The following is a 19,689-nucleotide window of genomic DNA, read 5'->3' as shown; positions in this document are numbered from 1 at the left end:
CCTTGCACCAGGTCCTGCCTTTTCATGCCCATTCTTCTAAGAAAGAGACTTTTAGGAGAAAGGAGAAAGGGTCACACTCTGGACAAGCAAGGGTGGGTCCTGGGTTTTCCAAACTGATTATTTGCCAGTAAATAAAGATTTGAACAGAAAATTACACATGTGTCCCTTTGTACATATTCAAAGTATTGGAAATAATATTTGGGCTCTTACGAACAGAAATATCTGAGAGAGGATTTTACCCTATAAGGGACAAGGATGTTCTGTTCTTGTCCTGCTCCAGGGAACTCTTAACACTTTCTGTTCTCTCCAGGTCCCCTAGTCTCCTGAGAGTCCATGATCTGATCTACGAGTCTGAGTAAGGTGACAGTGTGCATGGAGACCATATCAGGCCAGGAAAAGTGTACTCTCACTACAGTCTGCAACATTCCCTGCTGCCCATGAGGAGCACACCAAGGTCACATGATGTACACAAGGAGACACCAAGGTCACATGATGTACACAAGAACACAGAGGACACATGATGCACACGAGGAGCACAGTGAGGACACGGGATGCATACGAGGAGCACAGTGAGCACAGCATGCACACGAGGAGCACAGTGAGCACACACAATGCACACGAGCACAGCGAGGACACGGGATGCACACGAGGAGCACAGTGAGGACACAGCATGCACACGAGCACAGGGAGGACACGGCATTCACACGAGGAGCACAGGGAGGACACGGCATGCACACGAGAAGCACAGTGAGGACACGGCATGCACACGAGGAGCACAGTGAGGACACGGCATGCACACGAGAAGCACAGTGAGGACACGGTATGCACACGAGAAGCACAGTGAGGACACACGATGCACACGAGGAGCACAGTGAGGACACGGCATGCACATGAGGAGCACAGTGAGCACACACAATGCACACGAGGAGCACAGTGAGCACACATGATGCACACGAGGAGCACAGTGAGGACACATGATGCACACGAGGAGCACAGTGAGGACACATGATGCACACGAGGAGCACAGTGAGGACACGGCATGCACACGAGGAGCACAGTGAGCACACGGCATGCACACAAGGAGCACAGTGAGCACACACAATGCACACGAGGAGCACAGGGAGCACACACGATGCACACGAGGAGCACAGTGAGCACACATGATGCACACGAGGAGCACAGTGAGCACACATGATGCACACAAGGAGCACAGGGAGGACACGGGATGCACACGAGGAGCACAGTGAGGACACGGCATGCACACGAGGAGCACAGTGAGCACACATGATGCACACGAGGAGCACAGTGAGCACACATGATGCACACAAGGAGCACAGGGAGGACACGGCATGCACACGAGGAGCACAGGGAGGACACATGATGCACACGAGGAGCACAGTGAGCACACATGATGCACACGAGGAGCACAGTGAGGACACGGGATGCACACGATGAGCACAGTGAGCACAGCATGCACATGAGGAGCACAGCACACACGATGCATGTGAGGAGCACAGTGAGGACACACGATGCACATGAGGAGCACAGTGAGGACACAGCATGCACACGAGGAGCACAGTGAGCACACATGATGCACACGAGGAGCACAGTGAGGACACGGCATGCACACGAGGAGCACAGTGAGCACACATGATGCACACGAGGAGCACAGTGAGCACACATGATGCACATGAGGAGCACAGTGAGCACACAGCATGCACACGAGGAGCACAGTGAGCACACATGCACACGAGGAGCACAGTGAGGACACGGTATGCACACGAGGAGCACAGTGAGGACACGGCATGCACACGAGGAGCACAGTGAGGACACGGCATGCACACGAGGAGCACAGTGAGGACACGGCATGCACACGAGGAGCACAGTGAGGACACGGCATGCACACGAGGAGCACAGTGAGGACACGGCATGCACACGAGGAGCACAGTGAGGACATGGCATGCACACGAGGAGCACAGTGAGGACACGGCATGCACACGAGGAGCACAGTGAGCACACATGATGCACACGAGGAGCACAGTGAGCACACAGCATGCACACGAGGAGCACAGTGAGGACATGGCATGCACACGAGGAGCACAGTGAGGACATGGCATGCACACGAGGAGCACAGTGAGCACACATGATGCACACGAGGAGCACAGTGAGCACACAGCATGCACACGAGGAGCACAGTGAGGACATGGCATGCACACGAGGAGCACAGTGAGCACACACGATGCACACGAGGAGCAGAGTGAGGACACGGCATGCACACGAGGAGCAGAGTGAGGACACGGCATGCACACGAGGAGCACACATCTGATGCACACATGAACACAATGAGTGTACATGGGGCACATGAGCACAATACTGAGCACAGCTGCACACAGTCACTCTTCTACCAGCTATTGCTTAGGTCGGATTTTGGTTTGGATTTTATTTAAATTAAATTTGAGGCTAATTTTCCTACTGCGTTTTGTCTGAGGGTTAATATCTGTTTTATCAGGATGCTCCTGAGATGACCTCTGAATACTCACACATCTCCAAAGTCCTGATCCTTCTCTCATACTTACCATTCGAGTATATCTATTTTAGGCTAAAAAGCCTCTCAGAAGTTTATTTTTCCTATGTGAGGACCCTCATAGACAGTAAGCAAATGCCCTATCACTAACATGCCCTGCCCTCTGTTTCAATTTTTTTTAAGTAAAACACAGGTAGGGTTTTTAGAAACTGTATGTTGTTGTCCTTTTTCCAAGAGCACCTGTATGTTTATCACCTTTTCCCAGCACGGATGCATTCTGAGGTTCCTCTCTGCCCCTGGGACAGGTTTCAGCCTAGGCTTGCACGGGTGGGAAAGCCCTCTCCCTGGTGTGCATCTCTGCACCCTGCCCTTCTCCCCTCTCGATGGAGATACTGAGTTCTAACTTCCGTCCACATCACGCTGCGCCTAGACGTTCAGCGCTCCTCCTGCTCACTGGTCTGGGATTTCTCCTCCACAACTTTCCAGCGGTGTTCGACACCTTCCTGTCACTTGGATGGTGCTCAGTAAGGAGTTGTGTCTTCAGTACTCCAAGTGGCCTCGCACGCGCTGGCCTTGTGTCACAGCTGAGTGGCTCTCCTAGGGTCTTCACAGACACAGGGCCTGTGTCTGCCTGGGGTCTCCTAGAGAGCACAAGCACAAAGCAGCCCTTGAGCCCTGGGGGACCCACAAGAAGAAAAGAATGTTAGAATGTGCCTTCATTCTGCTGTCTTGTAGAAGTGATAGATTTTGTGTCAGCCACACCTTCTGCACATGCTGTAGCTTTGGGGTATTTGCACAGACTAACATAACCGAATTTTCTGAAGCCCTGTAGATGGCTCCCAGCCTCCTTAAGGCTCCAGCTTGCAGTGGCCCAGAGCATCTTCCATGCCCCCTCTCTAATGCTAGGACCCCCTTTTGGCAAGAAGCGGCCATGGGCCCCTTCCAGCTGCTGTCCCCCTGGGCAACTTGGGGACACCGAGAGGCACTAGAATCTAGGGTCACGTAAAGTCTCCCCACCCCCAGGGAAGGAGATCCCAGGACCACCTGGAGTGTGGTCCCCACTCAGTTCTCAGGAGGAAGTTGCGACAGAATTCTCCAAGGTTCTGGTGGATGAAATGCCAGCTAGTTTGTTAACCCTTGCCTTTTCCTGCATGACCTCACTGTGGCCTCTGTGGCATGAAGGTTTCCCTTTGGTGTCCAAGGGCCTGTATGTTTATTGAGGAGCACCACATTCAGTGCAAAGGCTTCTGCAGAGCTTGCAAAGCCTCTGGTTTGCCAGGTCCTGGCTGACAGGGCCTGTGGGGCCTGCATAGCCTTTATGGGTTTTTTCGTAAAGACCAGTTGCTTATGGAGGGATTTGCCATAGCCACTGTTGGCCCTGCTTCTCTGCTGAAATGGCCCTGGACCACACTAGGACACTGTCAGCTCTGGCGGTCCCCTCCTGTTGGTGGTGAGTGGGTGCAGCGTCCATGCCCCTTTATCTGACTAAGGTCCAAACCTCTGTGCCCTTTCTGTCTTGCAGATGGACATATGTGGCAGGAGTCGGAGACAGGTGCTTCCGGAAGCCCGGGACACCGCTGTGAAGAGGACCCAGCCACGCCCCTTGTCCAGGGTAAATGGCTGGTCTCGGCCCCTCCACATATTCCAGGCAGTCTCCTGTACCATGTACCTGCTCTTGTCATTCATCACCTTTGGGATCTTCATCCCCTTCCTGCCAGATGGTGGGAAATACGCTGCCTACACTGTATCCTTTCTCCTCGTGGGGTGTCAATGGGCTGCCTGGCGCCAGAGGGGGTCGGGGCTTCTGAAGGTCTCTCGAGTGAGCAGGCCTGAACCTGCCATGCCTGTTTCCTGGGTTTTGCTCCCAATTGGCACCTACCTCTGTGTTGGTATCAGTCCTGTGTCCCATGTGATTCATACTTGGGCCTGGAAGATGGGAATTGCTGCTGTAACAAGGAGCGGTGTAGAAGGCCCTGGGGAGTGGCCCCAGCAGCGAGGAGGGAGGGGTGTGGAATGAGGTAGTAGGAAGGCACTGTGCATGGTGACTCCAGAAAAGACGTCGGTCTCCTCAGCCTTTCCCACAGCCTGCCACAGGATGTCCTGTGAAAAACCAAGTTCAGTAAGAAAAGAATTCAGAAGAATGATGTGTGTGTAACTGGCCTTCTGATAAGTAGTTAGGAAGCTGCACCAGAAGGTTGTGGGAGTCATGCATCTGTGCTCAGCCCCCTGTGGTGTGCGTCACCCCTCAACAGGCCTCCCTCCCCCCGCACTGATGACAGTGACCTCGCGCCCTCCTCGCCTCCCCCTCACCACGGACTGCAGGCCCTGTGACTACAGGGACCAAAGCAATGATGGCCCTCGGCCACAGCCAGCAACCTTGGCTGCTGCAGCCACTGGAGGGCACCTGTGTCTTTTGGTGCCCACCGGGTCACAGGTGGAACTGGAGTGAGCAAGGAAGGTCAAGGTCCAGGCTGGATCAGGGTCTGGGGCTGCTGTGGTGAGGACTTGGGGCAGAAGCCAGGGGACAGAACAAAGGGCCTGGCGTGTGGGCAGCCCGTGAGGGTCCTTTGATGGTGTGACTCAGTGCCCGACTGAGAGGGCGGCTCTGACAGTCATCTAGCGAGGTCCCTCCATAGCTCTACAGTTCCTAGAGACCTCTGCCAATCCTACGTTGTTCTGGGGACCACATGAGTATCAAAGCATTGCCTGAGTGTCTTTAGTAACTGATGGGGCTCTGAGTTCGCAGCTCAGCTGCAGAATTTGCCCTGGAGGCCGTGAGTCGGGATTGTATGGGGACTGTGGGGAGGCTGGCTGGGCTCCTCTGCCTCCCCTTTTCCTGTGGAAACAGGATGGGGGAGAGGTCACCATGCCAGAGGCCATGGCAGGCGTGTCCCGGCCTGGCGCCCTTGTGCTGTTTGTTTACTAAACACAGATTGTTGCCATGGAGTGTTCCTGCCAGCTGGGTTCTCACAGGCTCCCAGACAGAAACTTCCAGAGAGAGGCCTTGTGGTAAGGGAGGGGAGGCCTCACCCTGCCTGTCTCTTTCGCCTTTTATTTCCACTTGACCTAAGACACCACAGAGGTAGGGCTTGTGAAGGCAGAGACGGAGACAGGGAGTTTCTGAAGGGTGGCATTGGAGTGTGTGGCAGAGGACTAGCTAGCCAGCTCACTTTGGATTAAATGAGGTCACCAGTACTGTGTGGGTAACACTGAAAGCGAAATCTTGTCCCTAGCAAAGCAGGGCACATGAGGGCATGGTAAAAGATGTGCTGTGACTTGGTCCTTCAGTGAGAGCCGTTTGTGATCCTGGGTGGAGACATTCAGGGTGTCTGGTTCTGAGAACTGGCCCGGGCAGGGTTTGCCTGCCAGTCCAGGCCCCAAGAGAAGCTCATCACATCCATCCTGCAGATGGGCCTTGCTGTCCCCGCTGCCCGGAAGCAGCAGAGGTCTTATGTAAGCAGTGTGTAATGTTGGTGGTCTGGGGCGGCTGTGAGAACCTCACAGGCTGTGGTGGCAGAGCTCCAGGTGTTTTTTGGCAACCTCAGCTCACCTGCTGCCTGGAGGTTATGAGATAGTCTAGTCCTGGGGAGGAAGGACCTGACCTGGGACCATGGCTTTGTGCTGTGTCTATCCTCTGCCCTCACCGCGTAAGCCCCAGGAACCACACAGACAGGGAGGGCGTGGGGGCTGCTGGGCCAATCCCTGTGCCTACCACCCATCGGCGGTCCTACCCACTCACATCCTGTGGATCCCAGCAGCTCAGCCCTCTCTGTGCTCAGCAAGTGACCCAGGTCCCACCCAGCTTGTGGGCTATGGGAGGGGCTTTAGCACCAGTCTCTCCAGGCCCCAACAGTGACATCTGCCTACACTGTCCAACCCCTCTTGCCACACGCCTGCCCACGCCAGGCCTGCACACTAGTTCTGGGCCTTTTGGTGTCTGGCTCACGCCCACCTCTGACATCCCTTCTGTGCATCCTGAGCCTTGTTCTCGGCCCTGCTCATGCCAGGTGACAGGAGGTGTCCTGGATCTGGGTCTGGGGCAGAATCAGCACCTCACTCGGACTGCCTTGCATCACGGCAGTGCTTGCGGAACTCTCATCTGGGCAGGGCCTACATGGAGCTTTGTGACAGAGCTGATGGCTGCAGGCCAGTACAGCACCCCTGATCTCTGAGAAGAAGCTTCTGCCAGGATCAGCCTTGTTGGGCCTGCTTTAACAATTCCTGCACAGCCACCCACAGGCACCCATGGTTTTTGTATTGCCTAGAAACAAGGCAATAGAAACGTCCACCTTTAGACACAAGCTCTTACACAGAGTGTCACCCTGTTGACTCCCTCTAAAGATGTTGAACATTGCCCTACCCAGCCCTAAAGTCCCAGCAAGGAGAGGGAAGAGGCCCTGGCCTTGCATCTACTTACGTTTGGTTTTCTGGGATGATAGGAGAGTGCAGGGATCTGAGGGCTTTTACTGCCCTCATTCCCAGTGGGAAGTGTCCTGCTCACCAGTGAAAGGAGATCCTCAGCCAAGGCTACTTAGGCCCAGCTGCACAGAGCCCTGCCTGAAAGTCCTGAGAATCCTGAGTCTGGGGTCCCCATAGACCACTTGGGCCTCTAGGAGATGAGATGCTACACCTAGGCCGGCTTAGGTTTGGCCTTCCCTCCTACTCTCTGACAGATCCTTCTGTTTCTAGAGGATACACCTGTCCCTCATGCATCGGTTCATAGCATCTTCACAACTGCAAGGACAGATCAGAGCTCCCTGCTTGCATTTGAGCTCTGCCCACTCTGGATAGAAAGCTGTGGGGCTTTGGGGCATGGTTCCCTTTTCCTGTAGCCCCTTGCTACCATGGAGGGTGGGATTGGTCCTAGAATGCAGCACATGGATCTTGTAGAGGCCCAAGGGGCTGCCCCTGGCCCCTGCTCCTGGACATTCTTCCTGGGAGGCCCTTCAACTCATGTGTGCCATTAAAGACATGTCCATTTGAGTCATGTCCACCCCTCACGTCATGTCCACTTGAGTCACACCCACCCCTCAGATCAGGCCCACCAGCCGAGGGCTCTGTGCTCCTTGACACTCCAGGTGGTTGGCGGGCTGTTCCTGTTCCATCTCGTCGTCCACTTGATCACAATTACCATTGATCCAGCTGACTCCAATGTCCGACTGAAGAAGAGTTACTCCCAGCCTGTGCCGACCTTCGACCGGTCCAAACACGCACATGTGATCCAGAACCAGTACTGCCACCTGTGTGAGGTCGCTGTGTGAGTGCTGCACAGAGCCGGGTCAGGGCTGTGGGGTTCCAGCACAGGGTGGGAGGAGCCCCTCATCCCTGTTTAGTGCCATCCACTGAGCCTGCAGAGACTGAGCTGGCACTGGTGCTGGAGCACCCTATAGACATGAATTTAAATCCTGACAGCCTCTTTGAGGCCATGTTCGGCCATCCACCCTGCAGCATGAAGGGCTGGCCTGCAGGACAGTGAGCAGCTCCTTGGGCTAAAGGACTGTGGCTAGAATGGGCCTTGTCACTCTAAGAATTCTGTGTACCTGCAGGCCAGGCCCTGGGGTAGGTGTAGCTATGCCTATCTTGGGCTTTCCCAAGGCTCCATGGTCCAGTCAGGGAGGAAGGTGATTTCCATGGGCATCTGGTGAGGTCGCAGGTCTCTGAGGCCTAGAAAGGGTAAGGAGGTCCTACACCTCAGGAGGGAACCCAAGCTGCCACTCAGCTTCTAGGAAGTGATTCAGCCCGCTGCCAGAATCCTCCCCCGGCCCTCAAGCTTAGCTGCAGGAAGCGGCCAGGTGGTCAGTGTCCACCTGCACTGTGCATCACCCATGGGTACTACTTTCTCCTCTAAGGAGCAGTTGTACCCAGGGCTGGCCTTGTCCTATCCCCACAGACTTCCAGTGCATACCTTGTACCCAGGTGTGGCCCTCAACCTCCTGTTTCTCACCAGGGATCCACTAAACTGACCCCCACCGGAGCTGAGCATGGGTACTCTTCACCTAAGCCTGGCTGGCACATGAAACCGACAGGTGGTTTCTGATTTCTCTCCAGGAGCAAGAAAGCCAAACACTGCAGTGCCTGCAACAAGTGCGTCTCTGGCTTTGATCACCACTGTAAATGGCTAAACAACTGTGTGGGCAGCAGGAACTACTGGTGAGAGCCCAACTGGGGGCTGCAGGGTCAAGGACGGGCCCTAGAGGGGAATCAGTGAAGGCCTTGTGGACAGTAGGTGGGCGGGGCTATGGAGCAGGGGAAGGGTCATTCTGGGGGCATGCCCTTGGCCTGGCGTGGCAGAGCTCAGGGCCACTTCCGCTGGTTCTGACAATTTGGTAGAGCCATCTTTCCATCCCATGGCCACAGAGCCCATCACTGTAGACTCGGTCATGGACAGGAAGGAGCTAGCCTCTGTCTACAGGTGACAGACGGATTGAGGCTCTGAACTTGATGTCATGGCACTTCCACCTCCTGACACTAAGGCCATCAACAAGAGTCGTGTCCAGATGCAGAAGCAGGGAGTGAGCTTCAGGCCCAACAGAGACAATGTCTCTGAACACAAGGCAGGGTCTCCTGCATTCTCAGGGTCCTGAGGTATTTGTTAGCTCAGTGGGTGGTAAATATTGACAGGAAGAATGTATTAGGTACCTCTGCCAATCATACTGACTTGAAGAAGGCCGAGGCCTGTGGGTTATGAGCCTCCAGTGGCCATCCAAGAGGAGGGACCTGGGCCTGAGAGCGGCCAGTTGGCCTTTTGCATCCCTGCCACTCTACTCGACTTTGCGTAGTGTGGGCAGACTGACATGGTGTGCAGGTGATCCCACTGATGCCCAGCCCACCCCTACCCTGGAGAATAGCAACCAGCACAGTCGGAAGCGGCCATCCCTTCACTCCTTAGTGTAGCTGGCTGGCTGCCCAGCTGGCCATGGAATGCCTGGCCACGGATGCATGCCTTTGCCAGTAGGCCAGATGCCTTTCTAGGAAGTCATGTTAGGGCAGGTGAGGGCATGCCTTACCCACGAGCAGACAGACGACGAGAAGAAAGTTAGTCACGGCCAGAGGGGAGAACAACTGATGGGTGTCATTCACTCACAAGAGCTGGTCCTGAGCCTTGGCATCTGCATTAGATCTCCTTTTGTCTCTTCATTTGCCAGAAGCTGAGAAAGCAAGCAAAAGACAGACAGAGAATGAGAAGAGAGGAGAGCGGGAAGAGAGGCAGAGGAGAGAGAGGATGGCATTTGGAATATAATTTGACTCCAAAAATTGACAATACAACAGAGGTCCCAGGACAGGATGTCAGGATTCTCAGCCCTAAGGGGCCTGCACAGGTCCTAGGGAATGTCTGGTAGCCTTGGAGACTGTGGGGCAAAGTAAAGGCTACAAGGAGTCGGCAGGTACCTGAGGATGCAGCAGAGAAACTAAAAGCAGGGTTGTGGAGGCCTGAGGCAGACAGCTGGAACGTGGTAGGCTTTAGACTCTGCCAACATGGGACCTGTCTTTCTCACTAGTTAGGAATGGAATGTCTGTCTAGACGTCATGACAGACAAGTGTGAGCTCAGGTGTGAGGACTGCAGCTAGGATCCTCAGGAGCCAGTGGTGTCTGCTTGGGGAATGGAATGAATGGAAATGGTTAGAAAAAGGAAAGTCCTGATCCTGTAGGCACACCCGCACCACACTGTGATTCTGTACAGACTTGGTCCTGGTCCCGTAGGCACACCCGCACCACACTGTGATTCTGTACAGCCTTGGTCCTGGTCCCGTAGGTACACCCGCACCACACTGTGATTCTGTACAGCCTTGGTCCTGGTCCCGTAGGCACACCTATACTGCCACACTGTGATTCTGTACAGCCTTGGTCCTGGTCCCGTAGGCACACCCGCACCACACTGTGATTCTGTACAGCCTTGGTCCTGGTCCCGTAGGTACACCCGCACCACACTGTGATTCTGTACAGCCTTGGTCCTGGCCCCATAGGTACACCTGTACCACACTGTGATTCTGTACAGCCTTGGTCCTGGTCCCGTAGGCACACCTGTACCACACTGTGATTCTGTACAGCCTTGGTCCTGGTTCCGTCGGCACACCTGTACCACACTGTGATTCTGTACAGCCTTGGTCCTGGTCACATAGGTACACCTGCACCACACTGTGATTCTGTACAGCCTTGGTCCTGGTCCCGTAGGCACACCCATACCACACTGTGATTCTGTACAGCCTTGGTCCTGGTCCCATAGGCACACCCGTACCACACTGTGATTCTGTACAGCCTTGGTCCTGGTCCCATAGGCACACCTGTACCACACTGTGATTCTGTACAGCCTTGGTCCTGGTCCCATAGGCACACTTGTACCACACTGTGATTCTATACAGACTTGGTCCTGGTCCCATAGGCACACCTGTACCACACTGTGATTCTGTACAGCCTTGGTCCTGGTCCCATAGGTACACCTATACTGCCACACTGTGATTCTGTACAGCCTTGGTCCTGGTCGCATAGGTACACCTGCACCACACTGTGATTCTGTACAGCCTTGGTCCTGGTCCCGCAGGCACACCCATACCACACTGTGATTCTGTACAGCCTTGGTCCTGGTCGCATAGGTACACCTGTACCACACTGTGATTCTGTACAGCCTTGGTCCTGGTCGCATAGGTACACCTGTACCACACTGTGATTCTGTACAGCCTTGGTCCTGGTCCCATAGGTACACCTATACCACACTGTGATTCTGTACAGCCTTGGATTTGGTATTGGTCTGGCCTGTCCTCATCTCACCCATTTCTGTGCATGCTTCTGCTTCTCGTCTCCAGGTTCTTCTTCTGCTCCGTGGTCTCAGCCTTGGCTGGTATGCTCTGCGCAATGATCATCCTGCTGTATGTCTCCATCAAGCTCTTTACCAACCCCAGTGAGCTCCGTACAGACCCCCTCTATAAAGGTACACCCTGGGGTCTGCTTCTCTGGAGGTCCCCGTATGATAAAAGCATCACCCCCTTCCGCTTCTGGGCCTTAGACATAGTGAGTTGGAATCTACAGTGTCTGTGGTAAGTCTGGATCTGAAGTCCCTGAGAGAAGCTAGAAGGTGTCAGTCACGGCTTACTGGGCCCCTTGCAGACTGTGCTTGTGGTACTGACCCTGAGACAGGGACAGCAGCCCAGCATGCACACTTTAGTAGCTTCTCATGTGCCCAAGGCAGACACGGGGCCTGCGCGTGCTGTCTAGACGTAGTCTAGCTGAGCCTCTAGGAAGCGAAGGGTAGAAGAGTGGGCCAACCCTGTTCCTGTGTCACTCCCAGTCAGACCTGAGTGGCCCAGACATGCTGGCCCCGTTCAGACATGCTGAACTCGGGGCCACATGCAGGTGCAAAGTGAGCAAGAGTCTGTCTGTTGGAGCTAGATGTCCGTGGAGAGAAGAGCAGACATCAAGGCTGGTGATGGGGGCTTCAGACTCTGAGGAGCAGTTGGGTGATGCTCCAACTAAATGGTCTAGGCGCCAGGCTGTGGACATATGTCTGTGTCCTTTGTCTGAGAATGGGTCAGTGCACTTCTGACGTGGGGTCCTGAGGTGAGGAGCTCATCTTGGTCTTGGTGCCCAAAATCCAATGACAGTGTGAGAGACAAGAGGAGATACAGACACACAAAGCCACATGGAAACAGACCTGGAGGCAGAGGCTGGGGGTGAGGTCCACAAACGCTGGAGCTCCTAGAGTGCTCAGAGCTGGAAGAGGCAAGCACCCTTCCCGGAGCATCTGAGCAAGGCCGACCCTGCTCCACCATGGTCTCAGACCTGTACCATCCAGAATGTGGAAGGAGAAGGGTGTGTTCTAGAATGTGCTGTGAGGCAACGTGCTTGTGTGGATCGAGCCCTCTACTCTATCACGCAGCCCCTCAGCAGCTTCACAAACCAGTGCCAAGTGGCACTGTGGTGCTGAGGGCCAGAGCAGATCCTGCTCCAGAAATGCCTCAGGGCGGCAGGGGTGGGGGGACTTTCCACCACAGGGGAGGTGGCCGGTCTGGGGAGTGGCCCGGGCTGGCTCTAGGCACCGCCACAGACTCAGAAGGTGGAGGCCACAGCTACGTGGACCTCAGATGGGGTAGGACACACCTGCACAGGAGAACATGCCCCGCTGACTCCCCCTACCCACACACCTGCACACTCTGTCCCTCTGCCCAACGGACCATTGGTGCTGTGGTGTGGGCAGGTGCCACTGGATAGACAGATCTCCTTGTCTACACAGAGGTCAGCACTGTGAACACATGGCTGCTGTTCCTGCCGCTGTGCGCTGTGCGGGTGAAGACCCCCGTGCTCCTTTCAGTGCTCACTGTGGTGCTGCCGCTAGTCCTCACCAGCTCCGTGCTGCTCGGACACCTGCTCATCTTCCATTGCTACCTGTGTGCGTACTCACCGAGTCCTTCCCGTGCTCACTAGCCCTGAGTGTGTACTCACCCGAGTCCTTCCCGTGCTCACTAGCCCTGAGTGTGTACTCACCCGAGTCCTTCCCCATGCTCACTAGCCCTGAGTGTGTACTCACTGAGTCCTTCCCCATGCTCACTAGCCCTGAGTGTGTACTCACTGAGTCCTTCCGTGCTCACTAGCCCTGAGTGTGTACTCACCGAGTCCTTCCCCGTGCTCACTAGCCCTGAGTGTGTACTCACCCGAGTCCTTCCATGCTCACTAGCCCTGAGTGTGTACTCACCCGAGTCCTTCCCCATGCTCACTAGCCCTGAGTGTGTACTCACCCGAGTCCTTCCCCATGCTCACTAGCCCTGAGTGTGTACTCACCCGAGTCCTTCCCCGTGCTCACTAGCCCTGAGTGTGTACTCACCCGAGTCCTTCCCTGTGCTCACTAGCCCTGAGTGTGTACTCACCCGAGTCCTTCCCGTGCTCACTAGCCCTGAGTGTGTACTCACCCGAGTCCTTCCCCATGCTCACTAGCCCTGAGTGTGTACTCACCCGAGTCCTTCCCCATGCTCACTAGCCCTGAGTGTGTACTCACCCGAGTCCTTCCCTGTGCTCACTAGCCCTGAGTGTGTACTCACCGAGTCCTTCCCCATGCTCACTAGCCCTGAGTGTGTACTCACCCGAGTCCTTCCCTGTGCTCACTAGCCCTGAGTGTGTACTCACCCGAGTCCTTCCCCGTGCTCACTAGCCCTGAGTGTGTACTCACTGAGTCCTTCCCCGTGCTCACTAGCCCTGAGTGTGTACTCACCCAAGTCCTTCCCCGTGCTCACTAGCCCTGAGTGTGTACTCACCCGAGTCCTTCCCGTGCTCACTAGCCCTGAGTGTGTACTCACTGAGTCCTTCCCCATGCTTACTAGCCCTGAGTGTGTACTCACCCAAGTCCTTCCCCGTGCTCACTAGCCCTGAGTGTGTACTAACCCGAGTCCTTCCCCGTGCTCACTAGCCCTGAGTGTGTACTAACCCGAGTCCTTCCCTGTGATCACTAGCCCTGAGTGTGTACTCACTGAGTCCTTCCCTGTGATCACTAGCCCTGAGTGTGTACTCACCCGAGTCCTTCCCTGTGCTCACTAGCCCTGAGTGTGTACTCACCCGAGTCCTTCCCCATGCTCACTAGCCCTGAGTGTGTACTCACTGAGTCCTTCCCCGTGCTCACTAGCCCTGAGTGTGTACTCACCCAAGTCCTTCCCCGTGCTCACTAGCCCTGAGTGTGTACTCACCCGAGTCCTTCCCGTGCTCACTAGCCCTGAGTGTGTACTCACTGAGTCCTTCCCCGTGCTTACTAGCACTGAGTGTGTACTCACCCAAGTCCTTCCCCGTGCTCACTAGCCCTGAGTGTGTACTAACCCGAGTCCTTCCCTGTGATCACTAGCCCTGAGTGTGTACTCACTGAGTCCTTCCCTGTGATCACTAGCCCTGAGTATGTACTCACCCGAGTCCTTCCCCGTGCTCACTAGCCCTGAGTGTGTACTCACCTGAGTCCTTCCCATGCTCACTAGCCCTGAGTGTGTACTCACCTGAGTCCTTCCCCGTGCTCACTAGCCCTGAGTGTGTACTCACCCGAGTCCTTCCCCGTTCTAACTCTGAGTATGTACTCACCCACTAGCCCTGAGTGTGTACTCACCCGAGCCCTTCCCTGTTCTAACTCTGAGTGTGTACTCACCCACTAGCCCTGAGTGTGTACTCACCCGAGCCCTTCCCCGTTCTGAGTGTGTACTAACCCGAGTCCTTCCCCGTGATCACTAGCCCTGAGTGTGTACTCACCCGAGTCCTTCCCCGTGATCACTAGCCCTGAGTGTATCCTCACCTGAGTCCTTCCCCATGCTCACTAGCCCTGAGTGTGTACTAACCTGAGTCCTTCCCTGTGATCACTAGCCCTGTGTGTACTCACCCGAGTCCTTCCCCGTGCTCACTAGCCCTGAGTGTGTACTAACCCGAGTCCTTCCCTGTGCTTACTAGCTCTGAGTGTGTATTCACTGAGTCCTTCCCCGTGCTCACTAGCCCTGAGTGTGTACTAACCCGAGTCCTTCCCTGTGCTTACTAGCTCTGAGTGTGTACTAACCTGAGTCCTTCCCTGTGCTTACTAGCTCTGAGTGTGTACTCACTGAGTCCTTCCCCATGCTCACTAGCCCTGAGTGTGTTCTCACCCAAGTCCTTCCCCATGCTCACTAGCCCTGAGTGTGTACTCACTGAGTCCTTCCCCGTGCTCACTAACCCTGAGTGTGTACTCACCCCATGCTCACTAGCCCTGAGTGTGTACTCACCCGAGTCCTTCCCCATGCTCACTAGCCCTGAGTGTGTACTCACTGAGTCCTTCCCCGTGCTCACTAACCCTGAGTGTGTACTCACCCCATGCTCACTAGTCCTGAGTGTGTACTCACTGGAGTCCTTCCCTGTGCTCACTAACCCTGAGTGTGTACTCACCCGAGTCCTTCCCCATGCTCACTAGCCCTGAGTATGTACTCACCCGAGTCCTTCCCTGTGCTCACTAGCCCTGAGTATGTACTCACCCAAGTCCTTCCCTGTGCTCACTAGCCCTGAGTATGTACTCACCCGAGTCCTTACCTGTGCTCACTAGCCCTGAGTATGTACTCACCCGAGTCCTTCCCTGTGCTCACTAACCCTGAGTATGTACTCACCCGAGTCCTTCCCTGTGCTCACTAGTCCTGAGACAGGTAACACTTTAGGTAGCTTTCCCAGAAGGAAGCTAATAAGAAAAAGGACAAACCCCAGGCAAGAAAGATTCATGGGGAGGTCATCAGGTCCAGTTAGAAACTGAACACACATTACAAGACCTGCAGAGGTCACAGGAAAGTCTTTGAACTATCCAGGCAAAGCAACAGGACTTCTAGGAAAGACCAGGATATTTTGAAAAGGAACTGAAGGAGCTTGGGGAAGATCGCTTGCACCTGTAGTCCCCAGGAAGGTATGTTTTGAAGCCAGTCTGGGCGATAAAGTCTGTAAGGTGCCATCTCCAATGACCTAGAAAAATTCCGGAGGGAGAGAGCCAGCCATGAACAAGAAAGCTGAGTGGTAGTTCAAGGTCCAGACTTCAAGCCAGGTATTGACACTAAAGAGAGAAAAAGGAGGGAGGGGAGCAGAATGAATAGATGGATTTAGAAAGGCATTAAGTAGAAATGGTAACAATGGACATCAGGCTGCCCGTACCCGAGTGCCACGGCACAGCTTGCATGTCCAACCCTCCTGTCCGCTGTGGTCAGCCAGTTGGCCTCCCTCCTCTTTGGGCATTGCATAACTGGTCAATGGGCCACTCCTATGGATGCACATTCTGCAGAAAACATGGGGACTCTTTAAAATAGTCAAAGAAAGGGGACCAGGAGAACTAGGAAAGAACAGGACATGTGGAAAAGGAGCGGATGGGACCTGGGGCCAGTGGCTCACACCTGTAAAACCTAACACTCAGGAGGTGGAGACTTGCAGATCTTGGTTTGAGGCCTTCCTGGGGAATAGTCTGTGAGATTTGGGCTTTCCCTGCAGCCTTGTAGGGGAGGGCGCAGGGAAGTCTGGGGCTGCAGGGGCCAGGCCTGCCTCACTGACACCCAAGACCGCAGAGTCCATGAGCAGCACTGCCTTCACGATACGCATTTTTAAACAGTGCTGTGGCTCCTACTGTCTTGCTTTGTGTATTTGTTTGGAGGCCACTAGGTTACATATTATGGTATAATTCCGAATGTTTTCTTTTTAATTTTTTATTACCTTTAAGAAGTTGTACAAAGGGGTACCATTTGACAAAACATTTTATGAATATAATGCATCTTGATCAATATCACCCTTCAACATTCTCACCCCCTTCCCTCACTTTTCTCAATTTTGTGTATATGCAATGAATTTTTTTTTTTTGTCGGTTGTGGGGCTTGAACTCTGGGCCTGGGCTCTGTTCCTCAGCTCTTCAGCTCAAGGCGAGCGCTCTACCACTTGAGCTACAGCCCCACTTTGGTTTTCTGGTGGTTAATTGGAGATAGGAGTCTCACGGTCTCTCCTGCCCGGGCTGGCTTTGAACCGCGACCCTCAGATCTCAGCCTCCTGAGTAGCTAGGATTACAGGCGTGAGCCACCAGCACCTGGCTTGCAATGAATTTTTGACTGTGTTCTTCCTCCTTCCTTCATCTACCCCTCTCCCTTTGTTCCCACCCCCTCTTGCATATACCATTTCCTAGTGCTGATTTTTGGGGCTTTGATCTAGTTTTTCTTCAAAATTATACTATATGAGCTCTCTGTGATGTCTGTTATACTATTAATTCATTTGTAACCATGTCCCCACCCCAATGTGTTTCGTTCCAATGTATAGGTACATTCCATGTTATGTTTTCTATTTTCAGCACTTTAGTTAGGGATGGCCCAGTATTTAGAGCAATGGAACTAAAGCTCAGATGTAGTTCAGACACCATGTGCCACTCTGCCAGCCCCAAGGCAGGGAGGCTGCCGTCCTCTGTCTCCCCTCTTGACTTCCTGGCATCTGTGACGGCAGGCAAGCCCTCAGGAGTCCTGGGAGGGTGTTCCGGGGTGCGGGGGAGGCCAGGCCGGCTTGCCAGGTGACTGTCCTTCCCTGTACTCCTTTACCCAGTGGCCAAGAAGTTGAGCACATTTGACTACATAATGCAGGCCCGTTTCCAACAGAGCACCAGTCCCACAGAGAGGAAGGACCTGTGTGCACAGACAGAGGAAGGCCTTCTCCAGGTGGGTGTGGGGAGAAAGGACCTGTGTGGACAGATGGAGGAAGGCCTTCTCCAGGTGGGCACCAAGAGGAAGGACCTGTGTGTACAGATGGAGGAAGGATCTGTGTGTACAGATGGAGGAAGGATCTGTGTGTACAGATGGAGGAAGGATCTGTGTGTACAGATGGAAGAAGGATCTGTGTGGACAGATGGAGGAAGGATCTGTGTGCACAGATGCAGGAAGGATCTGTGTGCACAGATGCAGGAAGGATCTGTGTGCACAGATGGAGGAAGGATCTGTGTGGACAGATGGAGGAAGGATCTGTGTGGACAGATGGAGGAAGGATCTGTGTGGACAGATGGAGGAAGGACCTGTGTGCACAGATGGAGGAAGGACCTGTGTGGACAGATGGAGGAAGGATCTGTGTGCACAGATGCAGGAAGGATCTGTGTGGACAGATGGAGGAAGGACCTGTGTGGACAGATGGAGGAAGGACCTGTGTGCACAGATGCAGGAAGGATCTGTGTGGACAGATGGAGGAAGGACCTGTGTGCACAGATGGAGGAAGGATCTGTGTGCACAGATGGAGGAAGGATCTGTGTGGACAGATGCAGGAAGGATCTGTGTGGACAGATGCAGGAAGGATCTGTGTGGACAGATGCAGGAAGGATCTGTGTGGACAGATGGAGGAAGGATCTGTGTGGACAGATGGAGGAAGGACCTGTGTGCACAGATGGAGGAAGGACCTGTGTGCACAGATGCAGGAAGGACCTGTGTGCACAGATGCAGGAAGGACCTGTGTGCACAGATGCAGGAAGGACCTGTGTGCACAGATGGAGGAAGGATCTGTGTGGACAGATGGAGGAAGGATCTGTGTGGACAGATGGAGGAAGGATCTGTGTGGACGGATGCAGGAAGGATCTGTGTGGACGGATGCAGGAAGGATCTGTGTGGACGGATGGAGGAAGGATCTGTGTGCACGGATGGAGGAAGGATCTGTGTGCACGGATGGAGGAAGGATCTGTGTGCACGGATGGAGAAAGGATCTGTGTGGACGGATGGAGGGAGGATCTGTGTGGACGGATGGAGGGAGGATCTGTGTGGACGGATGGAGGGAGGATCTGTGTGGACGGATGGAGGGAGGATCTGTGTGGACGGATGGAGGGAGGATCTGTGTGGACGGATGGAGGAAGGATCTGTGTGCACGGATGGAGGAAGGATCTGTGTGCACGGATGGAGGAAGGACCTGTGTGGACGGATGGAGGAAGGATCTGTGTGGACGGATGGAGGAAGGATCTGTGTGGACGGATGGAGGAAGGATCTGTGTGGACGGATGCAGGAAGGATCTGTGTGGACGGATGCAGGAAGGATCTGTGTGGACAGATGGAGGAAGGATCTGTGTGGACATATGGAGGAAGGATCTGTGTGGACAGATGGAGGAAGGATCTGTGTGGACAGATGGAGGAAGGATCTGTGTGGACATATGGAGGAAGGATCTGTGTGGACAGATGGAGGAAGGACTTGTGTGTACAGATGGAGGAAGGATCTGTGTGCACAGATGGAGGAAGGCCTTCCCCAGGTGGGCACTGGGGGAAGGATCTGTGTGTACAGACTCAACCATGCTGGTACCTCACCATTTATCCTGGCCTAGATATCCTGTGTATAATGTATGAATGTGGTGTGTATGTTGTTTAGTGTGGGGGTATTTTTCTATAGTGTGCACTGAGTATGTGTTATATAAGTGTGCTGCATAGAGGATGTGTAGTGGGTAATATGTGGTATGTGTGTGTACCTGTATGGTGTGATGTGTGTATACCTGTGTGATGTGGTGTATGCATGTGTACCTGTGTGGTATATGTGTGCATGTGTATCTGTGTGGTATGGTATGTATGTGTAACTATATGGTGTGATATATGCATGTGTGTACCTGTGTAATGTGTGTGTTGAGTTTACATGTGGTAAGTCTATGTGATGTGTGCATGTTATATGTACATGTAGAGTACAGTGTATACAAAATGATGTGTATCTCTACGGTGGGTGGG

General features: G+C 54.1%; 1 protein-coding gene across 4 annotated transcripts in view; it reads left to right on the top strand.

The window, feature by feature from the left end:
• Nucleotides 1-19,689, top strand: part of LOC138841461 (palmitoyltransferase ZDHHC11-like) — a 33,833-nt gene that overhangs the window by 1,601 nt on the left and 12,543 nt on the right. For 2 of the 4 annotated variants that reach the window (XM_070042145.1, XM_070042144.1), the window contains exons 3-8: nucleotides 4,047-4,268; nucleotides 7,603-7,781; nucleotides 8,573-8,674; nucleotides 11,327-11,451; nucleotides 12,751-12,906; nucleotides 17,556-17,668. In XM_070042145.1, the coding sequence (XP_069898246.1) occupies nucleotides 4,047-4,268; nucleotides 7,603-7,781; nucleotides 8,573-8,674; nucleotides 11,327-11,451; nucleotides 12,751-12,906; nucleotides 17,556-17,668 (897 nt within the window). The remainder of the gene's footprint in view (nucleotides 1-4,046; nucleotides 4,269-7,602; nucleotides 7,782-8,572; nucleotides 8,675-11,326; nucleotides 11,452-12,750; nucleotides 12,907-17,555; nucleotides 17,669-19,689) is intronic. The other 2 variants (XM_070042146.1, XM_070042147.1) reach the window with 2 other exon arrangements.

This window comes from Dipodomys merriami, unplaced genomic scaffold (genome assembly GCF_024711535.1).
Source record: "Dipodomys merriami isolate MVZ:Mamm:240054 unplaced genomic scaffold, mDipMer1.0.p SCAF_32, whole genome shotgun sequence".
NCBI classification, from domain to species: domain Eukaryota; kingdom Metazoa; phylum Chordata; class Mammalia; order Rodentia; family Heteromyidae; genus Dipodomys; species Dipodomys merriami.
This window is presented reverse-complemented; position numbering and strand designations above follow the sequence as displayed.